The 14,416-nt window shown below is 26.2% G+C and overlaps 1 protein-coding gene across 2 annotated transcripts; it reads right to left on the reverse strand.

The window, feature by feature from the left end:
• Positions 1-5,373: 5,373 nt before the first annotated feature.
• LOC105843611 (putative uncharacterized protein DDB_G0287457) lies at positions 5,374-13,616 on the reverse strand. Of its 2 annotated transcripts, none has more exons than XM_065793628.1 (7): positions 11,867-13,616; positions 7,096-7,264; positions 6,776-6,962; positions 6,367-6,546; positions 5,995-6,098; positions 5,730-5,906; positions 5,374-5,620 (listed from the first exon to the last, which is right to left on the reverse strand). In XM_065793628.1, the coding sequence occupies exons 1-7, from the start codon at positions 13,530-13,532 to the stop codon at positions 5,506-5,508; spliced, it is 2,598 nt and encodes an 865-aa protein (XP_065649700.1). In that variant the 5' UTR covers positions 13,533-13,616; the 3' UTR covers positions 5,374-5,505. The 2 variants fall into 2 exon arrangements, with proteins under 2 accessions (XP_065649700.1, XP_065649699.1); XM_065793627.1 differs by having other exon boundaries at positions 11,729-13,616.
• Positions 13,617-14,416: the final 800 nt, after the last annotated feature.

Consider the following 14,416-nt stretch of genomic DNA (forward strand, 5'->3'; position numbering starts at 1 on the left):
TTCACTGAAGAAGAAAGTGTTTGATGCAGGTTACATTAATCCTGGAGGTGAAACAAGCACCAAGAAAGCCATTTCTGCTGAAATTGAAGGGTATTTGAATTCAAAACCAGTTCCAGCAAATACAAATGTACTGGAATTCTGGAAACAAAACCAGTATATTTAAAAAAAACCTCTGTATACCAGCTGCATCATCAAGATCTGAAAGAGTTTTCTCAACAGCAGGGAATATATACAGCTCGAGAAGAACCAATCTTTCAATCTCAAAGATAGAGAAAATGATTCATTTTCAGTGTGATTTTGACTTTTTTTATTTCTTAACATGAAAATCATTTCGTTTCATTGTATATTTGAATATTGTAAATAAATAAAAATGAATCTTATTTCAAAAGCATTCTTTATTCTGAATCCATTTAATCCGTAAAAATAATTTCGGTTCTGATTCCAATTTGAAAAAAAATTTTCGAATTGTAATCCGATCCGAAAGCATCGAATCGGATTGCAGTCCGAAAAAATAATCCGAAAAAATTTTAACGAATTTTTTTCCGATACATTACTTTTGGATCAAATCAATCCGTAAGTAATTTGAACCGTTCAGCATAGATAGTTTGGTGCACAATCCGACAATCCAATAAACAGTAACGGATCGGCGGTCTATAACTACCGGTCAAAAATTTGGTTTCACTTGATAAGTTTAACAGTTTGCACGCACAAAAAAAGATTTTTCTCATTGTATGTATTTTTTTACATTATTTACAATAAATTAATCATACTTAAAATAAAATAAGATATTTGAAAATCACGCAGTATATTTTCTATTCATTTTAAAACTAATTTTTCCGATAATTTTTCAATTACTCATACAGTTTACAATAAAATAATCTTTTACCAATAAGATGACATAAAAGATCTTTCAACATTTTCTTTTAATTTTTGACTCTTTAAAGTATCCTTTTTTTGCTTTTATAACAGCAGCACATACTCTGCTCATTCTTACAGTCAATTTCTGCAATGATTCAGTTGATATTTGATTCCAGCATGTTTGTGTGGATATCTGAAAGTGGTTTTGACTGGTTGGTTGCTTTTTCCTCACATTTCTATCTAACTCTCGCACAACAACTCAATTTGATTTAATTTGAAGGCCATTCCATATATTTTAGTTCTTCTTGTTTTTCTTAGGCCGCGATATAATTTCGGCACAATTTAGAAGTATGTTTGGGATCGTTATTCTGTTGAAAAACAAATTCTCTACCCATAACTCTTTTTCCGCTCGGAAATGCATGTATTTGGAGAATGTTATGGTTTTTTCGGGTGTTTTTATCCATAATGCTCTCAAATTGCACAAGGTCATCTTTTTTTATTTTTTTATTCGATTTTAAGTGCCCCCAAGAAGTCATCACAGATAAGTGATAAGACCGTAAGGACTTCTTACTGATGCTTTAAAACTTGCCCAGAGGTGACGTTGAACCACGGATTTCAGAACTCTTCGCGTTGAACCACGGATTTCAGAACTCTTTACGTTGAACCACGGATTTCAGAACTCTTCACGTTGAACCACGGATTTCAGAACTCTTCACGTTGAACCACGGATTTCAGAACTTCTGATTAAGCGCGCTAACCACTGCGCTACGACTGCTTTTTTTGTTTGCCTAGTAATGGTTTTTTTTGTAACAGCACATTCTTTTAAGCTGTTATTGCGAAGCCATTGTTTTACAATTTTTTTTTGTACGTAGTATAAAACGTCGTACGTAGCATTTACTACAATAGTTTACTGTGAGTAGCGATAGTAAATTTTTTACCTCCATTTCGGTTAGATAATTAATAAAAACAAGTTCTACACTCGCTGATTCTAATGCATATGCAGCATTAAATAAATTTTTCACAATTTGACTATCTTACTAATGTAAATATGCATGAATTAACAACTCCATGACATTCTAAGCACATCTTTTTTTTTTTTCTGTAAAAGATTTAATATTATGAACATTAAAAAATTAAAATTTTATTTATTATATTTGCAGTTTAAAACAAGAATTTTACGGTAGTCGGTAAATTGCGAACCGCGACATATTTTAATGACCGCTACAGTTATGATATTTAAAAAAACGTTTGCTCGTCATTTTATTAACTTAAATTAAATCTAGTTTAACTTGATATATTTAATTTAAATTAGATTCTATTTTTTTTAAATTAAATAAAATTTATGTTTCTGCTTGAAGTCCATAAAATATATAGTAAAATAAACAATAGACATTTCTCTAATTCGATTGCGCAACTGATTTCTCAGCTTTAATAAGAGGCCAAAGAGGACAAAAATGTAAAGAAACTATATTCGTACTAAATAAAATGTCTTATTTTAACTTTTGCACTATCAGACCAATATTGAAAAAAAGTGGAAGAGGGAAGTATTACTGTATATCATTGTGTGGAAATTTTATCATAACAATATAAAAAAAACTAATATTGGTCTGTTTTCTCTCCCGAACCAAGAGAAAAAACACGACGTTCACAAAGCTTGGTGTAGCAAAATATGTTAATATGGACGTAAAGAAGGTTCTGATAATATTGAAATAATGAAACACACTAGTGCGGGAGTTTCACTTTAGGCCTTAGGAGATAAAAATTAGTTGCAGTAAAAATCTCTAAAAAAAAGAAATGAAGTTTAAAGCTTGTATTTATTTAAGACAATACAAGAAAAATTACCTTGAAAATCTCCATGTAAAAGGTCAAAATATCCAGAGTTCACGACTAATTTAAGCGATAAAAAACTTTATCATTACTGGATTTCACAAATAGTGCAAAATTGTGAAAACTGTTGCCATCCGAATTGTAAAAGCTGTTACCATCCGAAAAAAACAATCATTTAAAAAAGATTAGTAGTAGTTTATGAAAACTAATGTAGCTTGCTTGAAGAATATAAAAGTTTAAAAATAATCAATAACCAATTAAAAAATAATATTTTTAGTTACAAAAAAGATGATAAATGTTTTAAATCGTTGGCTGGCATGAGTTAAGAAATTTTTGGCATTTTATTTAAATTCTAGAAATGAACGTGAAAGTATGAAGTATTATTATCCTGAACATCGTTCTGAGGAAAATTTACCCAAAAAATTGTACATACCCTTCATATTTTACATATCTGATTATAGATGAAATATGAAATCGATTAACTAACTATTCATGTTATTAACATGACTTGGACATTTTTTATTTAAATTTTACTTCCTGGTTTAAGACCAAAATCTACTTTGTCAAAATCTTATTATATGGTTAAATTTGATATACCTTAAACTTGGTGCAATACTATTTTGATATAATTTAAATCATCAAAAACTTAGCATGTCGTAATGTTTCAAATAGACTTATCCTAAAATAAAAGTTATTATTGACTGTTTTGAATTGGTTTGTCAAAGAAGTTCAAGCCTTACAGTTCAGAGTAGTTTGTTTTCCCACTAAAAGCACCATTTTATCTTTAAAGGATTTAGTTGGAATTGTTTTTTTTGGTGCAATTACATTTTGTTAGTGAACTACTTGTTGGTTCCATTACTGATATTGAAATAGTTAAGTAACAAGAACTTTTGAAAAGAGAGCTATGGGATAGTGGACATTATGTAACGGCTGATAATATACATATATATATAAACTATTAAATAAATGTTATTGTATTCTACATACATATTCTACAATAGAGTACTCAATATTCTTAAAAAACAGAGCAATAATAAATTAGTATAAACACTTATCTAATTTTCTTCAACAAGTTATTTCACCATCAGAAGGATCTACTGATTGTGAAACAACTTGTTGTCAATTAGAATAGTGTTTTTACTAATTTATGTATGTATGTATATATATATATATATATATATATATATTTTTTTTTTTTTTTCTCCTAGAATTGATTCACAAGTCCATCTGGACTTGCACCAAAACAAGGAATGCATGGTTGATCCTATAATCCAGTTTCAACAATTTTATTATGATTTAAAAGTCTTTGGCATTTGTGAATTTTTTATTGTTTTCTGTAAATTGTTTTACCAAAAATTCAAAAATTTTTTTTTTTTAAATAGATAAACAGAAAAATTAGTAACTTAGAATGTTATTTAGGCGATTTGTAGCTTCTGTTAGAAGTCAATAAAATCTATCACAGAATAAACAAATTAACGGCAAACGGAATATAAAAAATACATCATTAACAACCAATAGGACCATGGTTCGCAAAAAAAGTTCGCAGTTCGCAATTCGCACTTTACCAACTACCGAATTTTACAAGAATACGTTTGATGAAATAAGGCAATATTTTTCAGGGTTAAAAATTCCTTCTTAAAAAGAGGAACAAAATATTTACATTTAAATAATACACAATATAATAAAACAATTATATATATATATATATATATATAAACACATTTATATATATATATATATATATATATATATATATATATATATATATATATATATATATATATAAACTTTTATAAAATATTTACATTTGAAAAAGAAATTAAAAAATACTATTAAACAAGTATTAAAAAAAGGTTCACGTAAAATCTCCTAATACCACAAAAACTTCTACTTGCGACAAATGAACAACATTAAATGGGAAAATAAGAACCTCTTATAGATGCAAAACTAAAACTAAATATCAACAACAAAATTTACATAAATAAAGTAAATATATGACATAAACGAAATTTTTTAAATCTATTTTTTTGACATGCATACACACCATGCATATAGATATTTTCATATCATTATATTATGTTTATTTTCTATTTAGTACGTTTTTATATATTAATCTATAATATATTTAAAATGTCCCATAAAATCCATACTTGTAATAATATGTCTTAAAATAATAATATATCTCTTAAAATAATAACCTTAAAATTCATTATGATCTATATTAAATTTTTGAATTAAAGGTTAACCATATAAAAAGTATTTTTTTAAAGTTATTTGTATATAAAATAAGTAAAAAGGTAAAAGAAAAATTATGAAATTTATATTTAAACAATTTTTTTCTGCAAAATCTAATTTTTTTTTTTTGAATTTAATTGACATATTAAAAAACTTTCTTAAATCCTAACCTCCTGAAAAGTTCTTAGAAAACTTCTTTTTAAAACTACTCTTAAGTTTTATCTTTGATATAAGGTTTTATCTTATTTTATAAAGTTATGTTTTACGCTATATATATAATTTACTTTTGCTATGTATTATTTACTTGTTTAAATTTATAATTTAGATTTTTTTTTATCAGTTTATTACACATACATTTACACTTATAAGTAACTTATATATAATACACTTATACATTTACTTATACATTTTACAGGACACCTGTAATAAATAAATACTAGTTTATATGATTTACAGGACATTCTTGTAGTTATTACTCTATGTGTTATCTAAAATTTCTATATATTATATATTAACCTCACTGGTTCAATATAATATCAGGTAGATTTTATAATAAGAACATTCAAGATACACAAATAAGAACATTCAAGATACACTAAGTGTTCGCATACGAATAGAAGGAGGAACATTCCTAAGAATAACTGGTTGAACAGAGGCTGGAATTGAGTCTTTTGGATTGCGCCCTACTGGACACCAAGCTCTAGACAGTTTTATAATTATCATTAAAGCTAATATTCAAACTATTTACAAAAAATTAAAACTAACTTTAAACACCTTTAACAGAAATTTAATACTTAAATAATATATACCTTTGGGTCAGAGCAGGTGAAGAAGGACGAGATGATTTCTTTTCCTTCCAGTTTTCAAATGCTTGTTGAGATTGTTGTTTCTTTTCCATTTTATCAAGTTCTGCTTTGCTTTTGTTCCTTATTTCTTCCTTTTGCTCTATTATCTTTTTTTTTAACAGTTCATCTTTTTGTTGTTTCCTAAAGTTTTGTATAAACCTTTTTTTATCTACTTAATAGTATATAAAACTTTTTTCTAAAATATTTTAGTATCATAATATTTTTTTACCAGTTCTCAAAAACCTTTTTTGCATCAGCTGCTTTTTCTAAACTTTGGTTGAGCCCTTCTTTCTTTTTCTTTGTTTCTTCTTTTTGCTTTTTTAATTTCTCTTTCTAAATTTTGAAATAACAAGATTAAATTAACAATATATTCTATATTGTTCTCTTTATATAACGCTCTAGCACTACACCACTACCATATAATAAATAAATCTAGCTAAGTCAAAATATTATATAATAAATTTCATTGTCATTGTGCATCATAGTGTATAAACATGTATCATCAGTATTTCATCATTGTGTATTGCACCAAAATCATTATTTATCTAAATAAAACTTGATTAAAAAGTAAACAAAATGATTGAAAATTAAAAAAATTTACTTTTATTTGATCTTCTTTATTTTCTTTCCAATTATCAAAAGTTTTTTTTGAATCTTTAATTTTTTGAGCTTTTTCTTCTTCTAACTCTTTCTTTTTCTCTTCGCTTTCTTTCTTTTTAATTGAATTTTTTTTTAGTTTTTCCATCTTGGTCTCTGTCCATGCCTCAAAAGATTTCTTTGCCTATAAAATTTATTTATTTTAATTTTTTATAACATTAAAAACTATTGCACCAAAATCTGATCAACTTTAGCGTAAAACTATTTTAAATGTTTAACCAATTTTAAACAGTAAATCTGATTTTTAATATACTTTGTTTGTTTGTCACCACCCTCTCCCTCCCTGTAATAAGGAATCAAGAGTAATAAACAACTTGATAATTAGTTAATTTAAGACATTTTGTCAAAAATACCAATAGTTTTTTTTCTTCTTCTTTATTACGCTTCTCTTCTTCTTCCTCTTGATTTTTTTTTAATTTTTCTTGTTGAAGCTCTTTTGTAAATGATTGCTTTCTTTGCAGCCAGTCATAATAAATTTGTTCTCGCAGCAAAACTGAATTTATTTGATCGCTACTTGTTGGAGTAGGAGGTTTGAAGTTGCTATGTATAACAAAAAGTTAAACTATAATAAAGAAAAGTGAAAGTATAATAATGATTATACTTTTAAAGCACTTTGCCTTTAGTTTCTTTTAGTATGTCCTTAGGTTTCTAGACATTATACATACATAAATACCTGATATTGGTGAATGAAGTCGATTTTTTGGTGAGAGTTGCAGATTTAGGCCGCTGTTTTTTAACAGCATTGTCTTCAGATGATTTAGCTAATGGATTTTTTGTGGCATCTTTAAGTTGAAGTGTAGCTTTCAATGGTAAAGTCTTTGAAGAGCTCATAGAATCATTGACTGTAGAATTTTGAACAATAAGTATATAATATTTAAAAACTTGAAAAGAAAAATTAATTAACTCTTATGTTAATACCAAACTTTACTTTGGTGTTTAGCACCCGGGTACCCACTTATTGTAGTATTTAAATTTTTATTATTTCAGTAAAAGAAAGTATGTTTAAAAATATTTTTTCTTTTAAATATACATTGTTATTCAGTATTACAGTAGTGCAGTAAAAACACATTGTTGTTAAGTATTTAAACAAGTTGAGCAAATTAAAACAAGCTTTCTTTTATACAATGAATACTTTTGGGTCATTCCAGTTCAATTCAAGTTATGCTTGACACCATGCCATCTTAGATATTGATAATTTTTGTTATAAAAGCTTAAATAAATAAAAAAAACTTCACTCCAAAATTTAGAGTCCAATTCCAGTCTCATTTTTGACTACTTTTTTCAGCGCCATTGATTTTTTAAATAGACTGTCACACTATTAGTTTTAACTTTAATTATACTTGTTCAATGAAAATTTTTACCTACCTAATTTTTTAGGGTGAAGAACTCAAAAATAATGGCTAAAACACTACAAATCTAAATGAAAAATTAATTTCAAAATGGCGCAACTTTTTTTTTTTGAGTTTTCTGACGCCCCATACAAAAAGAAGTATATTTTTATGAACATTAAGAAAGAATTAAAAATACTAAAAATAAAATTTAATAAAAATTAACATTCTTAAACAGTTCTAAAAAAATTTAGTTTTTAGGTTTAAGTTTTGCCCATCTGTCTTCAATGCTTTGGTGTTCAAACTCACTGATTGTGTATTGTCTTCCTGTGACAATTGTTGGAATATTATTCATTAACAATAAATTTGTTGATGGAACCCAACATAAATTATTTCTTGATAGCCAATAATATAATCTTGAAGGGTAACATGGATGCATGCACTTTACTTAAAAGTCTTTTTTTCAACATTAATCTACTCAACTAGTCTGATCCATGGATTGTTATCATATATCAAACATACAAACATTCTGAGGCTCATTTTCATAAACAATCATTTCTTAATAATTTCATCAGTTTGGAAACTAAAAACAAATAAATACTCTAGTTGTTCAGAAACAACTTTAGCTCCAATTTTAGTGTTACTTATAGGAGTGAAACTGCAATATCTGTTAGTGCCTGGTAAAGTTTTTACACTTTGTATCTTTGCTTCATTACACTTGGGGGAGTCAAACACAGACAACTGTATTTGACTCCCCCATATGTAGTAAAAACTGATTCCTAAGTTTTCATTTTAATAAAAATCAAACATTCCAGAAAGTATAAGGTTAGTTGTTATTCTATGAATGCTAACAATTGAAGTTAGTCATTTCACAGTCCTACCAATATCATTACAAAGTGATTTACCATGACTTGATGCAAAAAAGAACCATGCACATTTAATTTCAAAATCTTATTCATGATGACAAAATTATAAAGTGTTAAAGTTTTTATATTGGCCAGGGCACCCGTTTGAAAAGTAATGAACAACTTCTATTTCCTTAGAAATATTGGTTTTAGTATATTCAATTATTAACTTTATTACATTATATACCATATCTACATCATGCATTAAATCATTAGAGATAAAAAAGTATTAAATCACATTTGAGTACATTATTTACTTTGTAATAAATTACTGTTGGATGCAATGCTGCTTGAATTTTTTTCAAATAAAAACTTTGAATTTCGTCTAATACAAAGACTCATAACTTTCAGAAAAATCACAGAGCACAATAACATCAGTACTAAGTAACTCATTTTTTAATCTAATTAAAGAAGCAGCTTGACTTTTTAAGGACACAAAGGGCATAGATGTATCATGCAATTCTTGATAGCTTTTTGACAGACAAGTTCATGATAATCCTTTGATAGTTTAACTGCACATATCTTAACTTAAAATGTTGATGGTAGGTGTACACGCATACTGTATATGAAACTGATGATCCAACTGCAAATTTTTGCTCATATTGTTCAACTGTATTGAACAATATGAGCAAAAGTTAGAAAAAGAAGTCTCTACATCTGGATAACTATTATCAAACTTAGCTTACAAATCTTTTGTGAAAATCTTTTGCATTTGAGATCTTTTTTTCCAGATATTTATCTGCTATTGTCATCATTACAATAAAATTCAATACAGTCGCTTGAGGTATTTCCTTCCTCTTTTTTTTTCTTCAGATAAAGATAAAATACCTGTTTTCAGCAGCAATTTGCGTTATATCTGCACCATGTAACTAGATACTTTAAATTCTTTTTCTATATATTGTTAGACCAAGAAGTTGGAATCAATATTAGTAGTTGAATTTGCTGATTGGATTTTTTCTTAGATTTTTTCTATAAGTAAACCCCTGCCATTCGCTTTGCATTTAACTCCTTTACATAAATTATTGGGGAAATCTTCTTAGCTTGGCTGAACAGAATCTATATATAAAAATTACTTGCAATTTCCACTTTTACAGTTTGTTGAATTTGTAATAATTTCTTTTTACCAAGAGCATCTCTTGAGTGACTAGTCATAGCATGCATTTTAAGAGCACTTATATTCATAGAGGTCAAAGAAGAATAAGGATTTTATTTAAAAACTTGTTTTATTAAGTTCATTATCATCACCTTTATATGCCCCACCGCAAGTTAGTTTTCCTGGCCCATCATCCTTAAATGATATTATTTTAATCTTACATGAAGGACATGTCTTTCATTCAGGAATAACAATAATACCAATGTTTTTATAATTCTCTAGCCAGTTTATTCCAGTTTATAGCCATTTATATAAGATTAATTTCCTTACATCCTCCTAAAAACACAAATGATAATTAAAACTTCAAATATCAAAGATATATGCTTCAGTGAATATTTTAGAAATGTATGGCTACTTATACTTATAAAACTTATAGTTTCAAAACAGTTTTGTGGTTAAATACCTTTTCTTACTTAACCATTGTGTAAATTAAATAAATCATAACAAGCTATGCAAATTGTAGAGTATTGATATTTTTATAAATCTTTTAATGCAAACAAATCAGATTTAAAAAAAAAACCTTGCAGTTTTTTTTTTAATTATAGAATTGATTACATAAAAAAAATTTATTTTTTAAAATGGGTGTCAGAAAACTCAAGAAAAGGGTTGCAACATTTGGAAATTAAAATTTCACATAGAAACTTTGATTTTTGTGGTGCTTTAGCCATAATTATTTGAATTCTTTACATTAAAAAATACAATCAATCAATGGTGCTGAAAAAAACAGTCAAAAAGAGATTGGGACTGAGTAAAACTAAAACTGCAAGGAGTTGGACGCTAAAATTTGGAGTGATTTTTTCATTTATTTAAACTTTTATACCAAAAATCATCTAAATCTGAGATAAAAAAAGCATTTCAGACATGTTGGTGATATGAAGTAAAAAATAAAAATTGTAAATGGAAAAAGTTGAATTTATTTGGTAAATACATTTTATATGTATATGCAATAATTGTAAATATTTGAAAAGTATTTTTATGTAGTAATGTCATGACTTATAATAATTAAATTTAATAAATAAATAACACACCAATTTATTCTTCAAGATGAGTGCAGCAGAAAAGTGCTGCTTATTTGAATGCAATATTCAGCAATGAAGATGATTCTGATTTAAATGGACTCTCTTATAGTGATCTTGAAGATTAGCTACTGCATTCTATTTTATATGTTACAGCTTCAGATAATGATTTCCAAAATGAAGCAGAAATTTCTGAATATACTGGAGGAAACTTCTACAATTGCTAAGAAGAATAAAAAAGTTTGAGAATGTAGTAGTGAGAATGAAGCAGTAGAATAAATAAGAAGATGAAGCAGAAACTGCAGAGCCAGTTCAGTAATCAGCAGTGCTATTGCAAATGATAAAAATGTGCTGAAAGAAACTCCAACAAATCAACATTAGGTTGGAGCTCACAATATTTTATGACGGCGAAGTAGTCCTCATTACAACACAGAAACGCTCTTAATAATAAAAACTTTGAAAATATTATAGATATTGTCTGACACAAAAATGAGTAAGCTTTGTTTACCTAAGCAAATTGCAATGCAGACTATCTAAATTTGCAGCAATACCAAAAGCCTGTTAACATACCAGAAATTTATTCATTCTTTGGTATTTTAATTTGTACTAACGCTAATAATTCCATTACTGATTATACTTTTGATATGTGACATTCCACCTCAAATACACTGTATCATAATGAAAGGAGCAGAAACATTTGCATGGATAATACTTATAAAACTCTTTAAAAATGTTTTTTGACAAAAAAGTTACATATTACTAACTTTTTAGTTAATAAATGATAATCTGGAAGCTCAAATTTAAGTTTTTTTTCCAGTTTCATTCACACAAGTGCAACACAGTGGATACCTGGGTATTAAGCCAAGTATTAAGTAAAAAATTATTTAAATATAAAATTTGGTACCTGCATTTTTTGATTTTGAATTTTTGTTAAGCTCTTCCTTTTGTATATCATCAGATTTCTTTACAGTTTTTATGTACTGTGAAACAGAAACATCATCATTTTGATTTTCAACATTATTTAAAATACTTTTTTTCTCACCTTTATGTCTTTTGTTCTGTTCATTTTCTTCATTAAATCCTTTTTCTGTTTTTTTTTTAGTACTTGTTGAAGTTTTTTTACTAAAGGAATCATCATCTTTCAAAATTGACTTATGAGTTAATTTGCTATCTTGTCTTGATAATCCAGTTTCTTTTTTATATTGCTCATTACTTTTATTACCAAAACTATCCTCAATGATCTTGTCTGAAGAGTTACTTTTTTTCTCTACACGTCTATTATCATTCTTAAGAGGTGTGCTCTTAGTAAAATCTTTTCTTGCTTTAAGACCTCTAGCAGAGATTTGTGATGATTCAAATAGTGCATCAACTTGAGGATCTTCATTATTAAAAGTAGAATCATCATTTAGTTTATGTTCTTCATAATTTTGATCAAGTTTTTCATAAGACCTAGTTTTTAAATTATCATTGAAACTATGATTTAAATTGCTTTTTCCCTTTTCTCTAGAATCATGATTTTTATTGTGTTTAAACTGATTATCAGTTGAAATCTGTGAGGAGTGTTTTTTAACCAGAGAATGGTTTTCTACATCTTCATTTTTATTTATAATTCGATCTTTTTCCAGAACATCCAGGTGCTCATTTGATTTTTTGTGTTTATTTTCATCAAAACCATGGCCTTTGTTGCTCTTGTGTTTAAACTGTTCATTGATTGAGTCTTGTGACAATTGTTTTTTAATCTTAGAATCATGTTTTTCAACATTCGGAATATCACTTTTATTTAAAAATCTATTATTTTCTAAAACATTCAAGTGCTCATTTGATTTTTTGTGTTTATTTTCATCAAAGCCATGGCTTTTGCTGTTCTTGTGTTGAAACTGTTCGTTAATTAAATCTTGTGACAACTGTTTTTTAACTGTAGAATCATGTTTTTCAACAACTGGAATATCATTTTTATTTAAAAGTCTATTATTTTCTAAAACATTTAGGTGTTCATTTGATTTTTTGTGTTTGTTTGTATCTAAATCATGGGTTTTGATACCACCGTACTTAAACCGGTCAGAATTTAAAAAATGATCTTTGATAATAGAGTCATGTTTTTCCAGAACACTTAAGTTTTCATTTGATTTTTTGTGTTTATTTTCATTTAAACTATGATATTTATCTTCATTGCTTTTAAATTTCATATCATGTATATTAGATTGTGAGCTTTCATTAAAAGATGTATTTTTTATGCTACTTTTCAAGAAATCATTGTTTATGTTTTTAAAAGATTCTCCAGTGTTTTTGTGCCCATCGTCAGGGCTTTTTAATTTAATGTTGTTTTGAGGAATTTGATCACTTTTGTTATTACTATTGTTGTTCAAATAGCTCCCATATGTATTATAAAACTTGTCTAAAATACTACTTGAACTGCTTGAACTTTTTTTATCATCAACAAAATCTATTTTAAAATCTTTTTTTTCACTGTATGTGCTATTTGACATTCCAAACTTATTGTCTAACTGTGAAGTCTCGTTCGAAAAATGTGAAATCTCTTTTGGCAAATAAAAAGAATCTTTTAATAAAGATTTATCACTTTCAATGTTGACATGATTATTAAAGGAATTTAAAGCTGAAAGTTTTTTGCTTTCATTATGATCAGCAGGAATTTTCAAATTTCTATCATTAGTGCCATTTATGTGATCCATAATGTAGTCAGATTTCATAAAATCAATGAAACCAATTTGATTAAAATTTAAAAAACAACATATTATCAAATTGTTAAAATCTTCCAATTTTCTATACTATCTAGAAAAACAAACAAGAATTTTAAACAGTTTTGTTAAAAATTAACTAATTAATGATCTTTAATGTCTAATGCATAATATTTTATAACTATAAAATTAAAAGAAAAAGAGCAAAAAACAAAAACAACACCATTATAAACATTTATTTATTATGATTTAAAATAAAAATATTTTTTATTTACAACGTTTAAAAAAGTTATTCAATTTAACAATATTTTTTAAATTAAATCAAATGAATGGAACTTTACACACACAGATCTCTCTCTCTCTCTCTCTCTCTCTCTCTCTCTCTCTCTCTCTCTCTCTCTCTCTCTCTCTCTCTCTCTCTCTCTCTCTATATATATATATATATATATATATATAAATATATATATATATATATATATATATATATATATATATATATATATATATATATATATATATATATATATATATATATATATATATATATATATATATATATATATATATATATATGTATATATTTAAACAACTTTAAAAAGTATTCTATACAATATGTTTTTTTCATGTTCTTAAAAGAACAGAGCAATTATATATATATATATATATATATATATATATATATATATATATACATATATATATATAGTATATATAGTATATATAGTATATATAGTATATATATATATAATATATATAGTATATATATATATATATATATATATATATATATATATATATATATATATATATATATATATATATATATATATATATATATATATATATATATATGTATAATTGCTCTGTTCTTTTAAGAACATTGAACACTCTATTGT

This window comes from Hydra vulgaris, chromosome 03 (assembly GCF_038396675.1).
Source record: "Hydra vulgaris chromosome 03, alternate assembly HydraT2T_AEP".
NCBI lineage: Eukaryota > Metazoa > Cnidaria > Hydrozoa > Anthoathecata > Hydridae > Hydra > Hydra vulgaris.